This window comes from Malus sylvestris, chromosome 15, assembly GCF_916048215.2.
Source record: "Malus sylvestris chromosome 15, drMalSylv7.2, whole genome shotgun sequence".
Taxonomy (NCBI): domain Eukaryota; kingdom Viridiplantae; phylum Streptophyta; class Magnoliopsida; order Rosales; family Rosaceae; genus Malus; species Malus sylvestris.
In genome coordinates this window covers 7,299,296-7,325,807 of record NC_062274.1, presented here as the reverse complement: position 1 = coordinate 7,325,807, position 26,512 = coordinate 7,299,296, and the positions used below count along the sequence as shown (strand labels likewise).

The 26,512-nt window shown below is 37.3% G+C and overlaps 4 protein-coding genes, 2 long non-coding RNA genes and 1 pseudogene across 7 annotated transcripts; 2 read left to right on the top strand and 5 right to left on the bottom strand.

Moving 5' to 3' along the window:
• Positions 1-56: 56 nt before the first annotated feature.
• LOC126604273 (probable LRR receptor-like serine/threonine-protein kinase At4g31250) lies at positions 57-3,744 on the bottom strand. Of its 2 annotated transcripts, XM_050271466.1 has the most exons (4): positions 3,054-3,744; positions 1,706-2,290; positions 643-1,351; positions 57-429 (listed from the first exon to the last, which is right to left on the bottom strand). In XM_050271466.1, the coding sequence occupies exons 1-3, from the start codon at positions 3,730-3,732 to the stop codon at positions 681-683; spliced, it is 1,935 nt and encodes a 644-aa protein (XP_050127423.1). In that variant the 5' UTR covers positions 3,733-3,744; the 3' UTR covers positions 57-429; positions 643-680. The 2 variants fall into 2 exon arrangements, with proteins under 2 accessions (XP_050127423.1, XP_050127422.1); XM_050271465.1 differs by lacking the exon at positions 57-429 and having other exon boundaries at positions 493-1,351.
• A 4,608-nt stretch (positions 3,745-8,352) lies between these two features.
• On the bottom strand, positions 8,353-11,364 carry LOC126604285 (uncharacterized; annotated as a pseudogene).
• LOC126604289 (uncharacterized) lies at positions 10,128-12,098 on the top strand. Its single transcript, XR_007616556.1, has 2 exons — positions 10,128-10,251; positions 10,559-12,098. It is a non-coding gene; the product is annotated as an uncharacterized LOC126604289 (long non-coding RNA).
• A 1,383-nt stretch (positions 12,099-13,481) lies between these two features.
• On the bottom strand, positions 13,482-16,517 carry LOC126604274 (uncharacterized). The gene is made up of 3 exons (XM_050271467.1): positions 15,080-16,517; positions 14,321-14,753; positions 13,482-13,977 (listed from the first exon to the last, which is right to left on the bottom strand). Exons 1-3 carry the CDS (start codon positions 15,824-15,826, stop codon positions 13,841-13,843), a joined length of 1,317 nt encoding a protein of 438 aa, XP_050127424.1. The 5' UTR covers positions 15,827-16,517; the 3' UTR covers positions 13,482-13,840.
• Positions 16,518-16,646: 129 nt separating this feature from the next.
• On the bottom strand, positions 16,647-18,926 carry LOC126604278 (trihelix transcription factor ASR3-like). Its single transcript, XM_050271475.1, has 2 exons — positions 18,270-18,926; positions 16,647-17,235 (listed from the first exon to the last, which is right to left on the bottom strand). Exons 1-2 carry the CDS (start codon positions 18,760-18,762, stop codon positions 16,757-16,759), a joined length of 972 nt encoding a protein of 323 aa, XP_050127432.1. The 5' UTR covers positions 18,763-18,926; the 3' UTR covers positions 16,647-16,756.
• Positions 18,927-21,021: 2,095 nt separating this feature from the next.
• On the bottom strand, positions 21,022-21,690 carry LOC126604287 (uncharacterized). The gene is made up of 2 exons (XR_007616555.1): positions 21,386-21,690; positions 21,022-21,247 (listed from the first exon to the last, which is right to left on the bottom strand). It is a non-coding gene; the product is annotated as an uncharacterized LOC126604287 (long non-coding RNA).
• Positions 21,691-23,342: 1,652 nt separating this feature from the next.
• On the top strand, positions 23,343-26,022 carry LOC126604283 (gamma-glutamylcyclotransferase 2-1-like). The gene is made up of 9 exons (XM_050271480.1): positions 23,343-23,617; positions 24,143-24,266; positions 24,382-24,458; positions 24,573-24,629; positions 24,842-24,898; positions 25,020-25,066; positions 25,187-25,258; positions 25,379-25,458; positions 25,594-26,022. The coding sequence occupies exons 2-9, from the start codon at positions 24,158-24,160 to the stop codon at positions 25,770-25,772; spliced, it is 678 nt and encodes a 225-aa protein (XP_050127437.1). The 5' UTR covers positions 23,343-23,617; positions 24,143-24,157; the 3' UTR covers positions 25,773-26,022.
• Positions 26,023-26,512: the final 490 nt, after the last annotated feature.

Genomic DNA, 26,512 nt, shown 5'->3' with positions numbered 1-26,512 from the left:
TTAAATCGAAATCAATTGATACCATTTTACATTCTTAATTATAGTCACAGTGACGTTCCAAACCAATAATACAATGTCATGTGCAAACCTCTCTTCAAATAAAATCGCTTTATTGATTTTTTACCTTTTGTTACCGCCACATATGTGAACCCAGTACATGCAAGTCCTGAATAAGGAAAACTTCGAACATAAAATGAACTCATTTCCACTATAATCTCACTTTGGTTGCACTATTTGCTTTCCTTCACCGAACAAAGCCAATTCCTTGTGTTACGGATGTGTTCGGTGGGCTGAAGTTGGAATTTCGGTGGTTGCCCACTGAATTATTCGGAACATTTCGGCGGAAGATCACTGAACAAGAAAATTGACTTGTGACTAGGTAATGGCTCCTTTTCTGTTGTCCTCTTTGCCTTCAGCAATTCTCTCCCTCTTAGAAATGCAAATAGATTGCAAATTAAGAATAAGCCTTCAAATAAGAATAGGATAAAAGAGTATGAAAAAATTCATGCCGCATTTTCTTTTTTTCTTTGGCCATTGTTATTCATTGTTCCTCAAATTAGCAGTGCAAATTGTATTTACCAAAAAACACAGTACAAAAGCATACGTAAATCCTCCTAATTAACTTCCATTAAATATTAATACCTTTTTGTTTCCCCCCACCAAAAACCCTTAAACCTCCCTCAAGCAGTGACAGAGAAAGACAAGTCATCCTCAGAAATAACCCTAGAAGAATACGCATCCCCATCACTAGCATAAGAAGAGTAATCTTCATCAGTATCCCTCTCCTTCAACTGTTCAATCTTGTCCACAACTTCTCTCCAATCCCACCTCCCCTCCACATTGCTCTCACAGCAACACATCCCAATCTTTAGCAGCTTCAGCATTTCGCCTTCCCCGTTCTTCGTCCCCTTCATGTCCTTGTCAAACACTTCACCCGTCCACTCTTCCCTCACAACCGAGTTCACCCAAGCCGCCAAGTCTGCATTCGCTCGCTTCCCCGGTTGGAGATAGTTTGCTGGGAATTTTCCGGTGAGCATTTCTAAGATGAGTATGCCTAGGCTCCATACATCGGTCTTTTTCAACGTGCGTTCGGTGTGGTAGAACTCCGGGGACTTGAAGGCCACCATGAACTTTTGTGCATGGTCTCTGTTGATTAAGGGTATGAGGGCATATTCTGCTAAGAGGGGGTTGAAGTTGTTGTCTAGGAGCACGTTGGAAGACTTGAGGTGACCATGGGGTACGGTTAAGCCGGGGAACTCTCTGTAGAGGTAGGCCAAGCCCCTTGCCACTCCTTTGATGATCATCAACCGAGTTGCCCAATCCAATCCTGGCTGCCCGGGTTCTCGCTTAACTGAAAATACATGGAAAACATCAAGTTAATTAAGTGCAATAGTGTTTGAGATGTAATCAATAATGTGATCAAACGAGTTCTAATTGGTTGGAAAGTTGGCCAATATTGTACTAATTGACCGAGTCTAGCAAACGTTAGCAAGAATAAGATAGATACCAAATTATTAAATTATATAATTATCTACAAACAGATAATATTATGTACCACATTCACTAATCACATTGTTAATCTTATCTCATACATAAATAATACCCACTTATTCATATAAATTCTACTTGAAGCTCAACTTAATTTGTGAAATGTGTGATTAGTAATGTAATGATATGCAATGCAATGTTAGGGTTATGAACATACCATGGAGGTGACTAGCCAAGCTTCCATTGGCAACAAAAGCATGAACCAAGAGCTTCTCTTCTTTCCTGTAATAGAAGGCAATAAGTGGGAGCAAATTAGGGTGTGACAACCTCCCAAGCCTTCTCATGTGGTCATAAAATTCATCTTTCCTCACTTGGTTCATTTGCCTAAACTTCTTCACAACCACGGACCCACTCAAAATCCCTGCCTTGTAAGATGACCCAAAGGACCCACTCCCCAAAACCTCAGCTGGGGCCCTCAGCAACTCTTCCAACTCAAAATTTCTGTCCTGCTGCACAAAATACAACTCTCCTCCTCCTCCTCCTCTCTCAGCATTGTTATGGAAGTTGTTATTTTCTTCTTCAGCTGCCAATTGGACCTCCATTGCACCTGTGTCATGGTGAGCCCCTAGTTTGTCTTGTACTCTTGTTACTTGTTTTGATTGTGCTGAACGGCGTCGTTCGAGGCATGCTGCAATGAACAAGATTACAGCCACTGAGATGACTGTGACGGCGATGATTAGGAGGAGTTTCTTCTTTGAGGACTTGCACGCAGCCAGTGGCTTCCCACACAAGTCTAGGTTTCCTGTTTGGTCAACACAAGAGGCCCATAATTAGGCCCAAGAAACTAAAAATGGAAAGAACCCATTTTGTTTGATAAAAGCAATTTGCTTAATAAACAAAAGATAATGACATTGTATCGACGTGCTGCCATTATATAAAAAAAATCGTGTTTGCGGAGATCAAGTTTCAATGATGAAGGAGCATGTCTAAATGTTTTTGTCAACGAATCCAATTTTTTCTTCTACTTAAAATTGATTAGAAGGTCTTGATTTTCCTTCTTTTGTTAATGTTTCAAACTTTTAGTTCTAATATGAAAGTACAAAATCATGCAATTACATTTTTTCTAATATATTTCATTAGTTAACATGACATTTAGACCGAATTTCCCCTTCTCACACTCAAATACACAATTAAATACATTTTAAGTGACTATTAACGATAGTTATTTACACGTGCATGAACGATTGTCAACCGTTGATGTATATTAATTTGTAGTGAAATTCACATACATATCAACAACTGCAATCGTATCTCATAATAAGAGACTATTGAAAAAGAAGTTCTCACTGCGACAAAGAAATAGAGTAATCGTGCACATCAATTTGCTAGTTCGCCCATAAGTGGATGTGTAAAAGCACAATTTTATTGTCAAATTCTGAACTTAGAAACACATTTAAAGGAAAATCATGTATTCTGTACTAGCTGAAAACTGAAAAAAAATAAAGAATTCTAAACTAAAAGATGGACAATAATGAAATAATGAAATTCTTGAACTGATTACTTACCGAGGAAAGCGCTTGGGTCGGAATTTCTCAGGTTTGCCGGAATACGACCCTCGAGTCTGTTGTATGACACATTCATAGTTTTCCATGCCTTTGGATTTTGTGAAAATTTTGGTAGCTTCCCACTGAATTGGTTTCCCCGAATATCCAATTCCACAATCTTAGTCAATGCAGCCAACGACTTTGGTATTTTCCCCGTGAATTCATTCCCATCCAAATAAATTTTCTTCAAGGAATTCATCCCAACAAAAAAGTCTTCTGGGATTTCACCAGAGAAGTTATTGTACGACAAGTAAAATGACACAAGTGAACTAAGTTTGTTCACACTAGGGATAGGCCCGTCAAAGCTATTGTTCATGACGCTTACGGTTTTCAGGCCAGATAAATTCAAAAGTGCGTCTATATCGATGATCCCCCGTAGACCCATCTTCGATAAATTCAACCCGAACACATTGTCATCGTGATCACAATACAGACCTGCCCAGTTGTCCGTGCCGTTGCATGGAGGTGTGGCATTAGTCCAATTGTCCAGAGCAGTGGCGTTCAATAGAGATGACTTGAACTTGAGGAGGGTGGCTGCCTCCGTCGGGTCCGAAGATGAAGCAACGTACGATAATACTAAGAAAATTAGCATGAAAAGCCAGTGATGGTGATCATATGCTTTGTGAATATGAGCCATCATAAAAAATAGGGTTTTTCGTTTTGGAAAGTAGGTTTTGATAGAAGAAGAAGAATGAAGGGATTGAATAAAAAGGGGTTAAGGTTAAGTTGGTGTGGTGAAAGAACTAGAGTAGGGGAAGCTGGAAAGGTACAAATAGAAGAAGAGGGGTGCGAGAATGACGAGGTTCATTGTGCCCTATCGGGAATCATGAGCTGGGTTGAGAGCCGGCATAAATATTTTAATTAAAAGATTTCGATTTGATTTTCCCTTAGCAATACTAAGCGTGTTTGTTTATTATTCATCTTTAGCTTGGTGTGTGTCGTTGGGTTGCTGTTTTGTTCTTGTTAATGGTGTTGGGGAAATTGTATCTCATTGTTGGCTCAGCCGATCGGATTTATGTTAGCAACGATATCACTTTCACTAATTACTTCATTCCCTCAATTAGTTATAATTTCTCAATTGTATTAGATATTGACCATACAAGAGTAATTTTTCGTGTGACCATAACATCATTTGACATGTCGACCAATTACTTACGGAAAACTTTGGTTCTGGTCCCTAATTGACCAATATCTTAGACTTAACCTAATTGGTTTGAATATTTTGATTGAAAGATAAATGTTAAATTTCAATATTAATTAAGAAATTCAATCAAGAAAATTAATAATTCTCCCTAAAATTGGGCAAAGATTAGTATCAAGAAGAGATTTTTTTCCTCATATATACTGTGAAAATCCGGTAATTTTATTTATTTATTTTAAATATGGTAAACAATGAAACATTTCATAAATATAGGTATATTATAGCCAACGAGAGTTGATTGAGTTAGTAAGGATCGTTCTATTTGCTATATTAAGACTTGGGTTCGAGTCAGAAATTTGTGGTATGCCCTAGTCTAGGATGTGGTATCCTCCCTTTCCCTCTAACTTTTTTATACCGAAAACAATAATATATTTTACATTAAAAAAATAGGTATATCTTACATTAAAAAAAATTGATACATTTTAAGTATGATAAAGTAATATTCTGATGAAACATGGGTCCATTAATTATAGATATATAAATTGGGACATTTAAGATTTTAAAAAGAGAGCATAATCTGTTGAAAGGACCAACTTTAGACCGCCCCATAAAATCCAAGATTTGTAATTGTCGCAGGTTAGCTACAACTGCTCTTTTTGTCTGTTTTTTATTTTTATTTTCCTTTTTGATCAAATGGACCGTGTTTGTCTTATTAAAATTTTAATTTATTTGGGATTATTTGGATCTTGGAATATTGTGTAAAAGTAAACACAACGTTAATTTCTTTATTATACTAATAATTTTTCCACCTTGGTTTGTGCTGTTTAGCCAGCTACGTTGCTCCTTTGTTCTTGTAATGACGACGGCGAACTTCATTGTTGGTTCAGCCAAACTTCTATGTAATGTAGACGGTAACTCACTTCCAAGTAATATACTTGTATAATTATATATAAGACGTCGTACGTGATTTGCAAGTAATTACATGTACTTTATTTAAAAAATGAGTTGTATGGACACTTAGTACTATGGTATAGTAGTATTCTTCTTGATTGGTTAGTGAGAGGACTTAAGTTCGATTCTCGTCAAAGGCAAATTTAAACCACATTATTATTAACTCATTGTGAGGCTAAGACTATCTTCTCCCCTTAGTGTAGATAATATTGATTGTTCAAAAAAATAAAAAAGTTGTGTGCACTATAAAAACTATTACTTTAATAGTTAAGAATATTATTACCTGTCCTAAACAGTAATTCTGTCAACAAAAAACAGTAAACGCTGCTATGACATACTTAAATCATACATATTCTGCGTATATAAGCTATATAAAATACCTTGTAAAAAAACTATATAAAATTGCAGTTCCTTAAAATATACCGAGTTCCTTAAAATATATACTCAAATTGCAGTGGATATATACCTTTATAACATCGATAATTAAGAAAATAGCAAAACAGATCCCTCTACTGTTTGTAAACTTGTTAGAATTTAGGGTTCATTAGATATTGGTCCTGAAAATTCATGATTTCTAAACATAAACCCACATATAATTAAACATCCAACAAAAACCCAAAAGTCAAATAAACTACCACATAAGAATATAAGTAACCTACTAATACTAATTATTTACAATTTTTGCCACAACCCACGCTTGAAAATTAGCTTCAATCAAGGATGGATCTTAAAATCTAATTAATCATCCTGACCTTTTTTCTATTTATTTATTTTTAATTTCTACAACAATCTAGTGCATTACTTTAAATAAGGACTACATTATTATTGGTGTAATTATTCTCCTTGTATATAATAGTTAAACGTCCCTACTTTACGTATATAAATAATATCGCCCTATTGTAACATCCCACATCGCCTAGGGAAGTGATCATTATATGTATATTCTCATCCCTATCTAGCACGAGACCTTTTGGGAGTTCACTGGCTTCGGGTTCCGTAGAAACTCCGAAGTAAAGCGAGAAGGAGGCCAGAACACTCCCAGTATGGGTGACCCACTGGGAAGTTGCTCGTGAGTTCCCAAAAACAAAACCGTGAGGGATGGTAAGCCCAAAGCGGACAATATCGTGCTACGGTGGTGGAACGGGTCTGGGATGTGGTGGACCCGGGCTGGGATGTGACAAATTGGTATCAGAGCCAATCCTTGGCTGGAAGTGTGCTGACGAGGACGTCGGACCCCTAAGGGGGGTGGATTGTAACATCCCACATCGCATAGGGGAGTGATCCTTAAATGTATATTCACATCCCTACCTAGCACGAGGCCTTTTAGGAGCTCACTGGTTTCGGGTTCGTAGAAACTCTGAAGTTAAGCGAGAAAGAGGCCAGAGCACTCACATGATGGGTGACCCACTAGGAAGTTGCTCGTGAGTTTCCAAAAACAAAACCGTGAGGGAGTGGTAAGCCTAAAGCGGACAATATCATGCTACGGTGGTGGAACGGGCCTAGATGTGGTGGACCCGGGTCGGGATGTGACACCTATAGTCTGTAATTTACCTACAATATATAAACAAAATATTCTCATATTTCTTTTGGCAATTTACCTATGATATATGCGAATACTATTCTCATGTTTTGTTGGCATTTTTCCTAAATTATGCAAGTAGGTAAATTAATATAATAGTAGGAAAATTATGCAAGTAGGTAAATTTCAATAATGGTAGGTAAATTATGCACACGTGATTTACCTACATTTTTTATGTGAATCAAATATCTAGACTGTATATGTAAATAATTTACCTATAGTTGGTTCTTTTCTTTTTCTTTGTCCTAAAATTAATTTACCTGCAATTTTTATCTCCTTTAATTTATATATTTTTACTTTGACAACAATTTTTTTTATATATTTTAAAGTACAATAATTTATCTATATATAATATGGACACGTTGTAATGGTAAATTGGAATTCGAGAGCCAAACTAACCAACAAATCCCTACATTTATATGCAAAATATTATTTTTGTAAAATCATTAATTCTCCCTTACAATTTGCTTAGAATTAATTGTGTACATTAAACATTCAATAAGGGTGTTTTAGGCATCCAAAAAATTTAAATGGGTAAAGTCAAACATAATTAATGAATTTGCTTATGCGGAGTCTAGTCAATGGGTTTTATTTGAGCAAAAAATTTACGTCGGGTTTTATGTGGAGAAAATTAAGTTTGAGGGGCTAAAGTCATATTTTCAGTAGAATTTATTACTAGAATAGTTCTTGCTTCTTTGAGCAAAATAAAATAGTCGAGTTTGCAATAGACAGTTTGAAACTTATTACACTTCAAAGTGTATCTTATCATAACTTAGTGTGGTAGTTTCACTCTTACTAAAAAAAAATTGATCAACTTTCTCTTACATTTTTATACGGATCCAAAAGCACTCACATCAATACAATGAATAAACACACGAGAAAGGAATAAAAACGCAAGGAATTCTTGTCGTTCAAAGAAAATATTCAATAGTATTAATCCAAAAGTCCTCCTTAACTCTAGATTACCTTGTATAACTCTAGATTACATTGTATTTATATAGTTAAAGAAAATAACCTAGTATTCTACAAAGAAATAAAAATACATTAGAAAAGTACTTAATTTCTCTGTCGATTTAGTAATTATGAAAAATAAAATAAATAACAAAACTTAATACAAAATAAGAAATAATTCCTTAATTTGCTCCTGCATCAGATTTCAATGGCGCAAGGGGCTTCCCACACAACCCTTTGTATCCTGCATAATATTGTTAAATTTACTACTCATACGAAAACTAATGTGTAGGTTTTATATAAAACTAGTCTCTTAATTGCTACACACTTTGGTCTTTTGTTTATTACAGCACACTACTAAGCACAAGTTGATCACTTGTTATTTTGATTTAAGTGATCGCTTGTTATTTTGATTTAAGTGAAATACACAAAAGTTAATGAACACCTGTTTCGTTCAATGTGCTACCACGCAAAGCCATAATTCATGGTCCAGGAATCGTCAATGGACATCTATAAAAGGAAGCTTATATTGGCAACCTTGTATATTCCACAGGAGATTGACAAAACATTGCCAGCAAATAATTTATCGTAGTGGATTCTCTTCGAGAGCACCTGACACAAACATCCAGCTGAATACCTCAAGACAAAACAACCACTTTGCTGAGCACCCACAGCACCAGAGAGAACTCAAATGCAAATAATGTGTGAAGCAACCCCCGATCAAGTGCAAACCCATACAGTGTGATCCCTCCGTTGTTGTGACTCAAATATGCCACTGCACGCACACACGCCAAGCTATACATTGTAGAATTATCAGAGAGACGGGCCATACGGCCCACTTCCAACAACATCGATATTGTCCCCAACTTAGTAATTACCACTTGCACAATCCATCAGGTGTGTGGTTTTATCACAAAAGGCCTCGGTGTTAGTTGGAGTGGGATTAGGGTATTTAAACTCTTCTTTTGTCATTGATACGGTCGATGTGGGACATTTCAACACGCCCCCTCACGTGGGACCCAATTAGCAGGTCACACGTGGGAGATCCACACATCGACAACCACGTGGAGCCAAGGGGACTCACCCTACACGCGGGGCCAAGGGACCCACCATCATCACGCGGGGCCAAGGGGACCCACCCATCACGTGGCAGTACGGTACGGGCCCGCTTCCTGGCTTTGATACCATGTAGAAATATCAGAGAGACGGGCCATACGGCCCACTTCCAACAACACCGATATTGTCCCCAACTTGGTAATTACCACCTGCACAATCCGTCAGGTGTGGGGTTTTATCACAAAAGACCTCGGTGTTAGTTGGAGTGAGATTAGGGTATTTAAACTCTTCTTTTGTCATTGATACGGTCGATGTGGGACATTTCAACATACATTAGCATCCATATCACTGCTGCGCAATAGAAGCATGTATAGAGGGTGCACAAATTGAGGTACTTTGTACTAGGATCGAGTTTTCACATGTTAAAAAACACTCGAGGTTACCTGATTTGTGAGGTTGATTAATTTGCAAGTAACTACACATATATGGAGTTTATTTACCCTTTGTTTTTTATTTAATAAGTAGGTCCTGATTTTTTCTGCTTATCCAAAAAATAATTGCATTACCATAAAGTTAAGGGGTGTATAAACTTAGAAAGCACGCATGCTCACCTAGAGCTTGCCTGGTTTGAAATGAAGAAGGCTCCTGTGGAGGAAATGAAGTGGAAATTTCAGATGAATGCTCCGAGTTACTGTCTCCACAGCGTCTATTAGTCTCTGAGCTGATCTGCCACTAAGCTCGACTGCAGAACAAACCACAAGATCACCAGAGTTGAGGAAAGTCTTCTCCGCCTTGGATGCCAAAACCAGCAACAAGGCCCCGAATTGACTCACCGTGATGGTAAACATGCATCCGATGATAAAGAATCGGTACCTATGGCTCGTAACCCACAATTGCTTTCTTATCCTTACCTGTTCCTGAAATTATATGAATTTTTTTATCAAATGTATAAGAAAAGTGTTGTGCATTATTATTGATCTTTTATTGATATATCTAGTACTATACAGCAAGTAATATGGACTATGTATCATATATTGTAGATTGGTACACAATACTGTAACAACTAAATTGGCTTTAGGATACTTGTTAAAAAGAGAAATATTGAAGATTTTATCGAAATTTGAAACCATATATATACCTGGAATATGATGCTGGATTTGTTGAATAAGTGGCCAAGTGGAGAACAAAACAAAAAAAGCTTTTGGCTATTAAACAAATCAAAAGAAAAAAAAGGGACAACATGATTATGTTTCTTACTTGTTTTGGGGAAAAGAAAAGTGCACCTTGTCTAAAGTTTTTTCTTTGGTCCATGTGGAAGTCACGGGGTGACTTAGGGTTTTATTTGGCAGCAATTGTTGCTTTGGAAATTAGAGTAGAAAAGGCAGCCGCATAGCAGCTGAGACAGAGAGCAGCACAAAGAAGAAAAAAATCACTGCCGCAGCCCCATTTCAGAGAAGGATAAGTTGTTGCTTCTTTCATTGGTTAGTTCTCACTCAATCAAAGTTATATTTGTGTATTAGTTTTGAGCTTCGTATAGAGAAGAAATTATTCATTATATTTCTCTCTATTTGTTTCTTTGGTGTGTGAGAGCTATTGGTTGTATTGGGGTTTTGGGTTGTGAGTTTGCCAACACTTTGTAAACTTCCATTTGGTTGATAGTGGATTATTGGGTGAGCTCCTACTGCTCCGAGGACGTACTCCAGTTACACTGACTGTTGAGGAACCTCGTTAAAATCTTGGTGTCTTTAATATTTTGTTCTTGCATTTCATTTAATATATTTCCTGTAGGTTAGCTTGAGTTGGTTCCATAAAGGTTTGGTGCTATCCTAGCACAACAGGATTCAGATTCATGCCCCTCTAACAACTTGTTCAACCCTTTGAATCGAAGAATTTGGAGCTCGCAAGTCAACCGGAACATAACACAGACCAGCAAGAACACCCCAGTCCTATAAACCCAAGAAGCTAAAACCAAAACAAACATAATTGAATTGACTGGGACGCTTGAGCTTATATGAGGCAGTGAGAGTTGGATAGTTGAGAAGAATATGATCTTGTGGGTAAGCTCAATGAAAAATGAAGGCAGTAGTATGCAAGCTAGGTACTTGAAGACCTTATTGAGCTCACGAGTGTATCCGTGATGTACAAAGCCAGAGTCATCTCTAAGACCGTCAAGGAAGAGGAGTTGCCTCAGGCCATATTTTCGGAAGAAGCAAGAAAGAGTAATGAAGCCAATGGCAGCTAAGCCGGACTCCGGAAGTTGGACTAGCTTGTTGAATGAGATGGGGTCCCCAGATGGGAGTTTGAGAAAGAGGGAGGTGAGGATTGGGACTAGGACTGTTAAGAAGATGAAGGTGAAGTAAGATAGGAATTTTCCGAAGCATGAGGAGTGGTCGAGTGCCCACCATTTTAGGCTGACTCTGAAGCTGCAGAGTTCATCGGAGGATTGGAGAAGTAAGGGAGCTATGTTAGGTTGGTTGGCATCGTCATTCTGGCCGCAGGGAGATGAAATTTGTGGGTGGCTGGTGCAGTGGACATTGATTTGGTTGTTCATGGATTGGTTCTGTGAGTGTTGGAGAGTAAAGGGGTCAATGGAAGCAACGCTGTTGGAAGATTGAGAAAGATTTTGCTTGGCATTTGGGCAAGAGTAATACGCTCTTTGTAAAAATTTGAGTCCCTTTGTAATTGGAGGGTAGATGAAGCAAGTGTTCACAATGATTGTTGTGGTAGACACTTTTCATGCTAATTTCCTCTTTTTGGAAGATCATAATTTTCTATTGCCAGCTAACTTCAATGCCACTTGGACCACTCATTTGCAGACACGACTGCTTCGATAATCTGACCAATAAAAGTCCGAGAAGTCACGCCAACTTATAAACTTAGGGTGGACGTCAAATCAGACGATTCAAGCCATAACATCAGTTGAGTTTAGGTTGGACCATCAAATTAGAAACGATCCAAAACCCGAACAAAACGGAAGTTGGAAAGTTGAGGTAAGGCAAAAGAGCTTGCCCTTTCTCGTGAGAGTCTCTTCACCGCCCTAGGTTTCTTCAACTTGGGGTTTCAAGTGGAGTGAAGAGTACAGATGAGCTTGCTTTTTTGGTTTTCCATGTCATTTCATATTAATTTCTTAACATGTTGTATATATATTCTTTGATTACTGAGAAACAAATCAATGCCATACATACATATTGAAATGTATATTGAGAGAGAGCTGCTCAATCGCTAGTTATTTCATAATATTTTTTATAATCTAAACCGATCATTTTTTAGATTATCATTGAAAGATCATACATGTAAAAATTTACTTAAATAAAAAATAATTTATTTACTTTTTGGAATGTGCCAATTAATTTACTAACTAGTTAGTATTTAAGCACTTGTATTATGTATATTGTGCCAAATTAAGGTACAATAGTAAGCTTTTGGGGGAAGCTAACTCGACCCAACATCACGGGTTCATTGCCAATAGGCAGATAGTTATTACTCTCCAATGATCTCAACTTGCGACACTGAAAGAAGAAAGAAGAAAATGAAGTCCTTGAGTCCTAAAATATCTATGTCAATTGTGTTTGAGTTTAGGCATTGTTTCCTAGATATATATTTTCGACAATCATGCATCCGCGCTAATGGTGGTGATTAATTGTTGATGTATGTAAGTATCTATGATGAGATGTATACACATTCCTTTATTTGTATTTCTCTTTTTATTTTAGTAAGATTAAGAGATGAACGGTGAACAATACCGTCATATTCTTTTTAGTAAAAAAATAAATAAAACATGCATTAACGACGATCAATCACTCATGTATAATCACTTCATTGACTACCATTAACCACTTGCCATGTATTATAATATTAATGGACAAAAAACTCGTATCTATTTTTTTGCCATTAAATTCACCAAATTTTTTATCAACGGCTGCAGCAGGAAGAGAGGAAACAAAAAAACCAAACTGATGTGAATTTTCAACTTCAAACCTAGGCATTATGGAGAAGAGGCAGACACATTGTGTTGATCATCTAGCTTAACTCACAAATGCAAATGTTTCACATTATTAACATTGTATATTTTGTGTTCAAAATACATAGATGATTGCATGAGGGGTAGTAATAAGAGTGATCCTACATGGTGGTCATCACTTTGCTTGTGATTTTTCGAGAATCAATGACTTGGATCTTTTGATCTTCCGATACACAATAGTTGTGCGACTGGGGGACCATCAACAATCCTCCTATGCAATATTGCCCACAACAGAAGTTGCAACATGGATTGCTACGGTAGTACTAATGGTCGCAGAATATTCACTTGCAACAAAATGGCCACACCGCGGAACGCCTACGCCGCCAAAATTCGTTGGGAGTGTCACGGGTTACACCACCTTTGGTATCACACCATTTGTTCATTCTTGTCTATTCATTAATAATGGTTTTTCATTGCTTATTAGAATGTGCATAATTTATTGAAAATTTTGGACTTCAAAAGGAAATTTAGAACCTTGAAGGTAATCCTTTTGAGCAAAAAGCAAGAAGGCCGTCAAAGGGTTACAAATTCTTACTTTGGAGATGTGGACTAGCGCTCACATAAATTGAACATGCAGAGACAAATAGAGTGACATGATCATTCTTATTAAAAATAACCTAAGCTATCTTCAAATTAATGAAAATGAATGAAAGAATTATCTGTGAAAAATGAGTTCTGAAACCGAAAAAAAAAAGGAACAATTTAAAGCATTTACATACCTTAAAAATTACATCATATGATTTGTGAAGAAACAAATAATCACACCAATTACATAATAAAAAGGAAGAAAAGAAGGAAAACCAAAAAAATACTCAAATGAAATATAATAACGTACTAAGGAAACAATCGAAGCATGAGAGGATTGGTAGAAAACTACTGATGCTCCCCGGATGAGCCTCGGTAACGTTATACCAATCCTCCATTTTCAATTTATTTTTCTTTTTGGTTTTTGTTTTATTTTTTTTCAAGCCATAACACCAAACTATCAAGGCCCCAGCATTGTTGTTGTTGGTGTTGGAATCTTCACTGAAAATTCCTATAACTTTGTTTTAATGCAAAACAACCACTCTGCTGAGTATCCACAGCACCAAAGAGAACTGAAATGCAAACAGTGTGCGAAGCGACCCCCGATCAAGCATAAATCCGTACAGCGTGATCCCTCCATTGTTGTGTCGCAAATACACCACTGCACACACACACACCCCAGTTATCCGCATGCATCCATACGACAACCATAAAATACAAGCATGTATAGAGTCTAGGTTCGAGTTTAGGCAAAAACTGAGGTACTACTCTTGTCCTAGGTTCGAGTTTTCACATGTTCAAAAAACATTCGGGTTTACCTGATACGCATGGTTAACAAATTTGCAGGTCACTACAAGTATCAGAGTCTTCCATACGCCTTTGTATCCGAGTTAGGTCTCAAATTTTTCTTGTTACCCAAAGTAGTTGTACTACTATGAGTAGCTTTACGCTACTAGCTAGCAAGCAAGGAATTTAGAAACTTAGAAAGCAATAAGCATACTGACCTAGAGCTTGCCTGGTTTGGAATGAGGAAGGCTCCTCTTGAGGAACTGAAGAGAAAACGTCGGATAAATGTTCAGAGTCACTCTCTCCATGATGTCCGCTAGCCTCGGAGCGCAGCCATTTTTTGCACTGCTGATCTGATAAAGCAGATGGACAAGTCAAGAACATGTGCCATCTCGTTGCAATTGCCACAATTCCTTGAGCTCTATGAGTTATTCTTGCTGCCTCCATTAGACACAAGAACAACCCGCTGAGCTCAACGGCAGAGCAAACCACAAGATCACCCGAGTTGAGGAAAGTCTTCTCCGTCTTGGATGCCAAAACCAGCAACAAGGCCCCGAATTGGCTCACGGTGATTGTAAACAAGCATCCGATGATAAAGAACCGGTACCTATGGCTGGTAACCCACAATTGCTTCCTTATCCTTACATGTTCCTGAAAAGACAGAAATATCGAGAGAAATTATATCAAATCTTGGTTCAAATGTGCACGAAAAATGTGGAAAACAAAATGTTGCGTTAAAGAGAGAAAATTGTCTGGTATCAGGTACCAGTTTTTGCTTCATCATTGATATTCTGCTTCACCGTTATGTTATCGATACTTTGTTGATATCTTGTAAATATCCACAGATTATTGACCAATTACCGACGAAGTACCAAGTACCATAGATTGGTATCTAGTAACCTGCTAACTAATTACTACCCCTATCACACTCTTTCAAGAGAAAATAGCGAAGAAATTATTGAAATTTCAAAGCATACCTTAAATATGATGCTGGAATCGGATTCACACCCCTCAAACAACTTGTGTAGTTCTTGGAACCTAAGTATTTGGAGCTCACAAGTTAAGCGAAACAAAACACAAACCAGCAAGAACACGCCAGTTCTATAAACCCAAGAAGCCAGAACGAAAACAAACATAATGGAATTGAGTGGGACGCTTGAACTAATATGAGGCAGTGAGATCTTGACAGTGCAGAAGAATATGATCTTGTGGGCAAGCTCAATGAAGAATGAAGGCAGTAGTATGCAAGCAAGGGACTTGAAGGCCTTATTGAGCTCGCGAGTGTATTCGCGACGAACAAAGCCAGAGTCGTCTCCAAGACCGTCAAGGAAGAGAAGTTGTCTTAGGCCATATTTCCTGAAGAAGCCGGACAGAGTTATGAAGCCAATGGTAGCCAAGCCGGACTCAGGAAGTTGGACTAGCTTGTTGAACGAGATAGGGTCAGATGAGGTATTTAGAGAGAGGGAGGTCACGATAGGGACTAGGATTGTTAAGAAGATGAAGGTGAAATAAGATACGAATTTTCCAAGGCACGAGGAGTGGTCGAGTGCCCACCATTTGAGGCTGACTCTGAAGCTGCATAGCTCATATGAGGATTGGAGAAGTAAGGGAATGTCGGGTTGGTTTGAGTCGTCATTGAGGGGGTGGCGAGATATAATTTCGGAGTGGCTCTGGCTGGTGAAGTTGACATTGATTTGGTTGTTCATTGAAGTGGAGGAGTCCATGGATTGGTTTTGTGAGTGTTGGAAATCAAGGAGCTAATGGAGTCTGTAAAACAATCTGCAGTTTGTGAAGACAGCTACAATGTTGGGAGAGGAAGAGGCCTTTTGTGTTTGCACGGAAGATGAAGAATTGATGGTTCGAGGATCAAAGGACCATAAGCGGGAATCAAACCAGCATATTCAAACGTAAGTGGCGGTTTGATTCGGTTTTGACAATCAAAGAGTTAAGGTTTCCAAAAAACCGAACCAAACCAAAGTCCGAAATCTCGTGAGAGGTCTACTTGCCACCCTAGCCTTTTTTATGTTCAACGTCTTTGCGTATTCGTTTGCACAGTTGGCAATCACGGGTCCATTGCCAGATATAAGGATAGTTATTGCTTTCTAATGGTCTCAAACTTCCACACGTGAGGCTCCTAAGAAAGAAGCAAAAGAAGTCCGAGTCCTAAAACATCAGTGAAAGCCCATGACAGCATTATACAGTACTACTACAACTTGGCCTTGTTGCCTATAGGAATAGGATTGTTCTTGACGGTCGTCCAGACGTGTATTACGTGTATGGTGGTGGTCGTCAATTGTTGATGTATACCGTCTACAATGAGATCTACATGCATCAAAGTTTGACAATCACCGCAGGTAAGTGGTAACCGCCCTATTGGCTATTATGAAGTTTCACCTAATTAAAGGAGATTAATATTAATGTGTCTAGGATGACAAATTAGCCTTGCAATTTCGACTAGACAGAGTGGACTATAGCGCGAAAAAGACCGGGAACTACTCTCATTCACGCCTAAACTGGGTGTTCCACACGCAAACAGCACGGTAGTGAAGCTAATTCCAACATTGCATCTACCATTAAAGATAAACATTAACACCAAACTCTTAACCATTTAAATATTCACATTCAGTTCAAAAGAAATAAAGGTTAGGGAAAAACTATTCACATTCCTGGACAAGATGACGGAGCTGGTCGAGTGTCTTCACAATATCGCCAAGGCATGCAATGACCCGGTCCCCTTGGCACCTAACAAAATCAGTTTGGAGGTCCCCGGTGCTCTTCACGCCAGCAGCCTTATGGTCAGGTGTCTCAGTAACGATAGCACGGATTAAATCTGCACTTTCATGCAATTTCATAGCCGCAATTTTCTCCTGTTCTTCAATGCTGATTGCCTCCTCTTTTCTTTGACTATTTGTAAGCTTTTTCTTCACACAGCTCTTCTGAGGATGTTCTTCTGCCAGGCTCTTCGGAGGAATTGCTTTTAAACCACTTCCTACAGGTTTTTCTTCTGCTTGGGTTTTTTGAGGTTTTTCTTCTGCATGGGTTTCTTGAGGCTTTTCTCTCTTGCAGCTTCTAATTGAATTTTCTCTAGGACAGCTTTTCTTAGATGTTGATCGACGCCTTCTCCTTTTTGACTCTAGCATACAAGAAAATTATAAGAAAAGAGCTGTTGAGAATTATGGTGCAAGGGTTACTTACGCAAACAACCTGATTGTAATGCTTAACTACAATCCATTCATTTACTCGCCCATTAATCAAAATTTCAGCATGACACATGCAGTTTCCCTATAAAAACTATCTAAAGAAATTTCACATTGCAAATTCAACCACCTTAGACCTTTCATGACATCCACCATTAACTTCCAGAAATAATACCAGTAGCGGGGGACTCAACTAATCATGAATTTATAGAAGCTTGAATTGGTATTCACACTGCTATCGAGTAATCAATCTCACAAATAGGAGAATTATCTACTGAGTGGGTATGCATATCTAAGCTGTCGTATATCACACCTTACCCTTGTTTATAAAACATTCATGTACATCAACATTCTAACCTTATGATTCAAGTCTCAATTTGTGTTTAGTGAGTAAATAAACTGTTTAAGGAGTGAACTTAACGATTCATCTACAAAAATCATAAACAAACTAAAAAAGAAACTTTCCAGTTCTGTTTACAACTTATATTTAACATTTATTGCATTTAACAAATAAGATTATGTTCTTTTCCAAATTTTAAAGCCCATACTCGCTTAATCATCTGCAGGTTATTTTTGTATATAGGGGATAAGAGATTCAAACACACGATGTTAGGTGCACGAGTAAACGTTCTTAGCCACTTGAGCAACAAGCCCCTTGCATATTGCACCTATCCGTTATTTACGCGATTTGTGAGTGATGATTTTAACATCTTACCATACGAAGGGTGCTCGATTGGACCCTCCCTCTTCATTAATAATTTTCCTAGATAATGAGCTCATATACTTCACAATGTAAACATCCATATAGCAATCAAATCCAAAATGCGAACTTTCATTCAGCAACCAATGATGCCAACCCAAAAATATGCGGCACGAAAAATGTGAAACAAAACAAGCAACTGCATATTAATCACAATGCAGCAATATATATCAATACAGATTTCCATTTGTGGCTGAAAAACAAGCATACCTGGCTCTGAATCAACATCAGGCTCCTCCTCCGCCTCATCCTCCGGATCACTATCTGGGTCTGTATCCGATTGGTTCCCCCTCACTCTCACGAGCTTCTCAATCCCTCTAAACAACTCCTGGTCAAAATTCTCCGGCAGCCCATTCCGCTTCCTTCTTTCAATTCCTAAAACCCAGTACGAATCGGAAGCTCGGGACTTCGCCTCCCACTGCTTGATCCCCTTGTACTCGCCGAACAAAGCCTCCCACTTCCGGCGATACTGGTCCAAAGTCCGCGACACGCCCAGAGCAAAGCAGTTCTGAGCTATGATCTTCCATTTCTGAAACGACGACAGCGCTTTCAGGCAGTCGCCCTCTACGGCGGCGACCTCGTTCACGAGGATGAGCTCGTCAGTCGGATTCCAGTCCGGTGCTGCTTGCGAACGCGTGCTGCGCCGGTTGCCGGAAGAACGGTGAGATCGGTCGAGCTGGGACGGGGTCTGTTCGGGTTTCATTTTCGAAATTTGTGCTCAAAATGCCATCTTTTTTTTGGAAATTGGGCGGCGGTGAGTGTCGAATCGACTTACCCAGGACTGGCAGTCGTTTCGGAGGGATCGATGGCTCTGTGCAAACCCTAAAACCACAGTGGAGTGTAGTAACTTGCTCTGAAAAAATTCCTTTTTTTCTAGTTTGGGTTAATTTTTCTTTTAAATTTTTGGAAAATGGATTAAAAACTAAAAAATATTTATTTATTTTCTACCATTGTATTTAATATAAAGACATTTAATTCAAAGACGAGTGATCATATATTTTTAGGAAAACTAATGAAAAATATTTAAAAATTTTGAGTTTTAACAATAAAGATAAAATAAAAGGTAAAGTGAATAATATCAAAATTAAATTTTTAGTGTAAAAATATGATTTTTCGTTAAAATAAACAGTACTAAAAGTTTTACGTTAAAGTTTTTGTATTCTTTCACCACTTGGTGACAAAGAAGAATATTTTTGATAAATGCAATACTTGTCGAGCTTGTCGTGCTATTGTGAACCAACCAAGCTGCTAGAGTAAGAGGTTTGTGCAGGGTGTAGGTGCGAAGTTAAACTATTATGATAGTTGAATTCATTATACGAATCAGATTATAAAAAGTGAAAGTCTACAATTGAGTTGAAAGCAGTATCGAAAATTTGAACCCATTCTCTTTCATCTCTTTCCTCCACTGATCGTCAGCTAATACGTTAGCTAGAGCATCACGCTTTTCTTCTATCTTAAAACCCAATTTGTAGAGCAAAAAATAATCCTAAAAATTCTAGAGGCGAAACGTAGATTTTTATTCAAGAAATACAAGATTGCCCTCAATAAATAGGCAGATTTCTCATATGCTCTCACATCCCTGAAGGACTCAACAGCTGAACACAATTGCCCATAGTTCACCTGCCCTTGGCAAGGATTTAAAGATAAGGATTAATTACCCAAATCCTATCTTTAATTCATTCCCATTTGAAGATTAACTCCAATCAAGTAAGTAATCCTAATTTAAATCAATTAGGAATAATAACCCCATTATCTCGATATATTATCTCCTATTAAATATATTAGGAATATTTAGAAAATATCTCTCCATTAAACACTATATGGCCGGCCCTATCCCTATAAATACCTCATATTCTACCAAATTTGGAGAGCTTTTGCAACCCTAAAAAAGCCCTAAATACTTTACTCTCTCAAAAAAACTAACTTAGGCATCGAAGATCCGTTGACCTAACCCCCCACCTTGTGGGCGCGTGAGGTGTAGATCTTTGATCAAAGGTGTTGATTGTTTTACAAGTGCATTTTCGTCAAGACTAAAGACGGTGAAAATTTGCATCAACACAATTCAGCTCTCTCCTATTTCTCTCTCTCTTTCTCTCCCACCGAGTTACTACGTATTCATTTTGATTATTGCCGGAGTTAACTTTACTATGAGAAACGTAAAGCGAGAGATAGTCTCAAACAATGGTACTTGAATGTTGAATGTAATGTTCTTCAATGATTTGGAATCTCATTGTATTAAAATAAAAAAACGCGTGAAACGAGATAAAAATGGAACAATCTGCTGATAAAAGTTGAATGCATGAGTGGGTGGCCCTTGTGAGGATGAAAGGTCGATAACAAATAAATCTAATGTGCCTTTTGAGAAGTATGTTGGCCGGCTGCCTAAAAGGTAAATCCATTGGCCATGGTTGACATTTAAATTTTGATGAATTCATCGTTGTCCTTAATATAATAAAATACATGATTTCTTTAGTCAAAATAGTTTAAAAGATTTTGACCTATGATCACTAATAATAAAAATTAATAATGCCGTCCTTTATCGTAATAAAGACTGCACATAAACGTGGTACTTCTGTTCCATTGATAATCCCACACCTCCGTTAATACGTTGCCATATGTACTTAGGTCAATCTCGTGACTTACCAGAAAAATGATCGAAGTAAGTTTGATGGAACTTAACTGACCTTTAGACTTACATTACACAATGATTTCAAGATCATACAAATAATTTAAAGTCACATTTATTCAAACTCCCATCTTACGTCCCAATTTGTAGAAACTCATGACAAGTACGTGTATATATAAATTGTTGAGTACAAGCAAGTCAATTTCCCAGACCACTCACAAGAAACACACACTACTTGTTTATTCTTCATTAGCAACATCATACTCGTGCAATCAAAACTTATATACGTATACTTTGCATGCACAACTCGTAAGTTTGGCATGCAACTCACGTGCATTTTTCATGCAAAATGATCAATAGTTTAAAATTTTACATAAGAGTAAGTTGATACTCACAAATTGACGTGCAAATATGAATGAGCCCAACGATCTCTTTCACCCTTACATCCTCAATGTCAAGGTCAAGATTTACAGTCAAATTCTAATACTTCACTTTTTCAAAAAAATAAAAAAAATTCAAATAAATCAAAAGAAACATCGACGTTAAAATTTACAGTCAAATCCTGATAATATTTCATTTTTTAGACAATAATTAAATTAAGATAAATCAAAAGAGAAACCGATACGCACACAGAATCAGAACCTTCCAAAGCTTCCCAACCTCGTATCAAGAAACACATTATCCTCCCATAAATAGAAACCTCTCAGAGCTTGTTGGCACAAAGCACTTAAATCATCACATTATCTTCTTCTTATCTTCCCACCATTCCTCGATGGAATCCTACAAAAACAGCAGGAAACCAGCCATAAATTTGGAATTTGAATCCAAGTGACAAAGGAATCAAAATCCACGGGACCTCGGAGTTGGAATCCCCCTTTCCTTGCCTATTTGCCTAACCCCGCCAACCAAATTGACCAAAAAACCCTGCCTACCACGAAGGAGCTGTAGGGTTTTTACTTTTAATGCCGAGTTAGCGTCCAGGTTCATTGAACCGAAATCAGTTGATTTCCTTGTTGATGACTTCTATGACACGATTTCGCGGTAGTTGCAGGCATCGGTAGTTAAGGCACTAATTCGACAACGCGGAACACGATAACAGCTGTGAAAACCTGTCCAGGTTCAATGAACCTGGATAATTTCCTTTTTAGTGTTTCGTTTCACCAAACACAACTCACGTTTTAGACCAAAATAAATTCCACGTTCTAGACCAAAACACAATCTATGGTTATGTATATGCATCATGATGACTATGTAAGTGGACATACATCATGGCTATGTATGTGGACATACATCATGGCAAATGGATGTGGACGGACATCATGATTAGATGGGATGGACATGTATGGTATGGAATATGGATGCAAATTTGGAACAATTACATAATTTTGGCAATAGGAATAGATAGTGAAGTCTAGGTTTATTTATTTAAAGACATCAAATAGAAAAATAAATTGTGTTTCAACTATAACAATTGGACAAAGTATTTGAAAAAAAATATTTTATTTGTTAATCTTTTGTTTTTCTTCCAAAAAAATGTGAATGTACTATAACCGCACAAGTTATAACATACTCATTATCATATAAAGACAAAAAAGATAAGATAAGATCGTGAAGGATTCTTGTCATTTCATATGATTTTGTGGTAGTGAAATTTACACGTATGATTTAATTTCAATACAATGAGTTTAAAGCATTCATCCTAGAAAATAAAAGGCTTGATATTTTAATAACATCAAGTAACTAGGCATTCGTTTACGTACATATAATAAGTTGTGACAAGAATATAAAATTATTGAACGAAGTTTCAAGTTAAAATAAGTTACGAAAAACAAGAAACGCATATGAAAAATGAATCACATTTGCATACAAATTAGACACCACCGTCCTCTCTTAATTTTTGATCAGTCAACAAATTTGATTCCAACCTTGAATTGAAATATTAACATTTAGAAACTTGGAATTTGTCCTAACCCTTTTAGTTTGTCTCCTAAGCTATTCTCACTTGTTTTTTTTACCTTATCCCATCATGTTACATTGTTATTTTATTAGTTCAAAACAAAAGGTTCATGCAACATTATTATTTTTACCTTATCCAATCAGATTACATTCTTATTAAAAATTAAAGTATATTTAAGGAAATAAAATCACTCACTATTTTTTTTCTTACGCCTTTTCTTTTTTTATTATCAAATTAACTAAATTAAATGACAACAACAACATGCGTATCAAATAACACTGTATAAGTCTTGAAAGTTGTGCGATTTGCAAATTATTTAGGAAAATAATAAACACAAATTTTATTTTATCTCTCATAATACTATTCATTGATTTTATTTAAGAAATTGTTATTTGTATTTTAAAAATCTCATTCTATACTCCTTATAAGTGTTTTTTTTTTCTTCTAATTATAGAAAATTAGAAACGTAAAATATGATTTTTAGAATGATAACAATTTTTTTATTTAATTTATTTAATTTAATAATCAGAAAGAGAGAAAAGTGTATGAGATATTATGAAGGATGAGATGGATGCACATGATACAAAAATCCATACCACATACATCACTGACAACTCTAGCGCACGTGGCAAATCACGCGCTGCACACCCACGCGGGTTTTCGCTTCCCCTCGATATATAAATACGGTTGGCTGTCGCCTTCCTCCTTCCTCACCCAGCGAAACCCAGAAGAGAAAGAAAGAGTAGGCGAGGAGAGAGAAAGAGAGAGACAGACGAACCAGAAGAGAGAAACGCGGCGTTTAGCTTCATTCTCTTTTCGTTTCTCTTTTCCTTGCCACTGACCACCACCGTCGATTTCTTTTCGCTTTCTCGATCTATCGAATCAGACCGCCCCAGGGGTTTCTTCAAACGCTTCATCTCGTTTTATTTTCTCGGAAAATTTCTGCGTTCTTCGTTGAAAGCTCCCGATCCCTCTGTAAGTGTTGAATATTTTGTCGATTGGATGACAATGCCGCTGATTTTTCTCATTTTTTAAAATTATTCTATGGCGCCATGATCTGCAGTTTCTGTTTGGATGCTCGGAAAATAGGAAAAGGAGAAAATTATTGGAAAAGTTCGAACTTTATGTTTCTCTTTTTGGAAAATTCACATATATGGAAAAATCAATTCATTTAGCTCCTAAATTGTCGAGAGCATTAATAATGATTTGGGTTTTGTGAGAATTTTTTTTTTAAAAAAAAAAAGCTCAAAACTTTCCGCATTTGCAACGATTTATACAATTATCAAATCTCTAATTTTTGGGTGATTTATGAAATTAATTAACTCCTTTCCTGAAAAGGAAAATAAAGTTTGAAGCTTTTGAATTTTAGTAATATTAATTTTTATAAAGTAAGGCATCATTGAGCTCTGCAATTGAAAGTCCGTTTTATATTTTGAAACTTCATTGTTTTGGACTGGTTTATCAGAGCTTGGGATTTTTACACCAATGTACTCTTTGCAGTAGTCAAACGCAGCCATGGTATTCTGGGTCTTTGGATATGGTTCACTTGTGTGGAACCCAGGATTCGAGTATGACGAGAAAGTGATAGGTTACATCAAGAACTACAGGCGTGTGTTTGATCTTGGTATGTGTCATTAGTCTCTGGACTGGAAGAAATTGGATGTGTTGTTGTACTTTCGATTCGTTACATGTCGTTTGATTGTAACTGATTGTGGTCATAATGTTTTTGAATTGTGAAGCATGCATTGATCACAGAGGTACACCTGAGCACCCTGCTCGGACTTGCACTTTGGAGTACCAAGAAGGAGCTGTCTGCGTAAGTAACATTCTAGAGTAGTACAGATACCCGTTAAACGTTCGATTATTTTTTTAGCTTTGTATCGTTCATGCGATTAGTGTTTCGTTCTGACATTCAAAGTGTTTCTAACAGTGGGGTGCTGCTTATTCTGTTCGTGGAGGGCCAGAAAGGGAGAAATTGGCAATGGAGGTATGCTTATTCAACTGTAACATTTATCCTTGTGGTGATAGATTGTCAGCTGAGAGTGTCGGACATACTTGCATAGAGTAGGAAAAAATATGGCTTGAGATAAAATTGACATTTTTATTCGGTATTTTAGTTTGTGAAACTAGAAACTAGCGGTCTCTGTCTTACCCTATTCATCTAATGGTCATGCTTGATTCATTTCTTTTTGTTTGCAGTACTTGGAAAGGAGAGAATGTGAATATGATTCAAAGACTCTCGTCGACTTTTATAAGGTAAGAGTAGCTTGAATATTACTCCAGCTTCACGCCTGGACTAGCCGGTTTTCTTTACATTTGGGATTTTTTGTTATTGTTTTGTTCTGCTTGCCATAATATCTATTTTCTTTGTGTACAGGAAGGGGAGTTCTCTGAGACTGAGCCTTCCTTGACAGGAGTTATTGTGTAAGTCATTTTGTTGTAGATCCCTCATTTCCTGCACCTCATTAAATTTATCCTACGTAAAATTTAGAAATGCTGTGTTGTGCCAAGAATCCCTCACCTAACTTGTTCATGATATTGCAGTTTCACGTCCACTCCAGACAAAGAATCGAACAAGTATTACCTTGGTCCTGCTCCATTGGAGGACATGGCAAGGTAATGCAGATTGCAATTTGTTTCTGGTTTTAGCGGTGTTAATGATGGTTGTAATTATTTTTGCAATAAAGTTTTTATCTCTCAACGGCTTCCACTGATCGTTAAGTATTTCTCTTTCAGGCAAATTGCAACAGCTTTTGGGCCCTGCGGAAACAATAGAGACTATCTCTTTCTGTTGGAGAAGGCTATGTTCGATATAGGTGAGCAAACTCGTCACCCACATTCCTGTTACGAATCAAAGTTATCTGTGCAAGGTCCATGACCGGATGTTTCTTAGTTCTTTATTAGATTCGCGTAGATGTTAATACTGAGTAGAGAATTTCTGACATGAGCAGGCCATGAAGAGGACTACGTGATAGAGCTAGCAAATGAGGTGAGGAAGGTTCTTGGAATAGCCGGAAAAGGATTTCCAAAGGAGAAGAAGTTGTCCGGGCCAACCCACCTCCCACTCAAATCCAACATCCCGGCCCTCCAACTGCATCCGCTGCCGGAAGCCATCGCCATGGACTCGTAACATTTGAACACAGATGAAGCTGCAGATTGCTAACCCCACGTCTCCCTAGTTTCAGATTAAGATCCTTTCGGCTTTTTTTATTCCCTTTGTTTTGGTCGAGCTTATTTTTCAGAGGTATTTGATGATGCCTTAGAAGAGATTAGTGTGAGGAAAAACTAACTGCTGTTCTTCCCTCTTTTAGTTTTGACTTTTTGAAACAATGGGGGATGCAACAGTTACAATTATTTTAATTTCAGGAATTTTACATTGATATTGATGTTTTTATTTCTAATTCCCTGCTTAAATACGCATTTTCCTTTCTTTATTTTACAATGTGACTTATTCATCCAAGAAAAATTGTATCATTTTTTATATATTGCGGTAAGAGCATTTATCTCTTAGCTCGAAATATCGCTTCAATTTTTTGAGTGGAGTTTAACGTTTATAATTAGGCAAATTCCTCCTTGTAATTAAATTTGTGAATTTTTATCCAACATTTTGAACGTCCAACTTTGTCTCATGCTGACGCGTTAGAAACTGTTGAGGGTAAAAAGGTCAGTTGGTCGTTTAATCTTTTGTCTGTGCCAAATGAAGACGTGATGAAGATTTTCTTCTACACGAACAACCCACTAAAATGCTTATGCTCTCTCAACAGGAATTGTCAAAAGTTAACCGTGTCTTCTAAGAGTGCATGGACCAACCTTTTATAGTCTCGTGTTTTTAACGTAAGTTTCATATGCTTTATCGTTATATTCCACCTA

What these genes read in the sequence shown, in the direction of transcription:
- LOC126604273 (XM_050271466.1), bottom strand. Translation starts at nt 3,732, where the DNA reads ATGATGGCTCATATTCACAAAGCATATGATCACCATCACTGGCTTTTC. An exon ending in CGACCCAAGCGCTTTCCTCG is followed by an intron (nt 2,291 to 3,053) that starts GTAAGTAATCAG and finishes TTGACCAAACAG; the next exon opens with GAAACCTAGACTTGTGTGGG. An exon ending in CTTGGCTAGTCACCTCCATG is followed by an intron (nt 1,352 to 1,705) that starts GTATGTTCATAA and finishes ATGTATTTTCAG; the next exon opens with TTAAGCGAGAACCCGGGCAG.
- LOC126604274 (XM_050271467.1), bottom strand. Translation starts at nt 15,826, where the DNA reads ATGGACTCCTCCACTTCAATGAACAACCAAATCAATGTCAACTTCACC. An exon ending in ATTCCAGCATCATATTTAAG is followed by an intron (nt 14,754 to 15,079) that starts GTATGCTTTGAA and finishes CTGTCTTTTCAG; the next exon opens with GAACATGTAAGGATAAGGAA. An exon ending in CCAAACCAGGCAAGCTCTAG is followed by an intron (nt 13,978 to 14,320) that starts GTCAGTATGCTT and finishes GTGTGTGTGCAG; the next exon opens with TGGTGTATTTGCGACACAAC.
- LOC126604278 (XM_050271475.1), bottom strand. Translation starts at nt 18,762, where the DNA reads ATGAAACCCGAACAGACCCCGTCCCAGCTCGACCGATCTCACCGTTCT. An exon ending in TGATGTTGATTCAGAGCCAG is followed by an intron (nt 17,236 to 18,269) that starts GTATGCTTGTTT and finishes CTTGTATGCTAG; the next exon opens with AGTCAAAAAGGAGAAGGCGT.
- LOC126604283 (XM_050271480.1), top strand. Translation starts at nt 24,158, where the DNA reads ATGGTATTCTGGGTCTTTGGATATGGTTCACTTGTGTGGAACCCAGGA. An exon ending in CTCTCGTCGACTTTTATAAG is followed by an intron (nt 24,899 to 25,019) that starts GTAAGAGTAGCT and finishes CTTTGTGTACAG; the next exon opens with GAAGGGGAGTTCTCTGAGAC. An exon ending in GAAGGCTATGTTCGATATAG is followed by an intron (nt 25,459 to 25,593) that starts GTGAGCAAACTC and finishes TGACATGAGCAG; the next exon opens with GCCATGAAGAGGACTACGTG.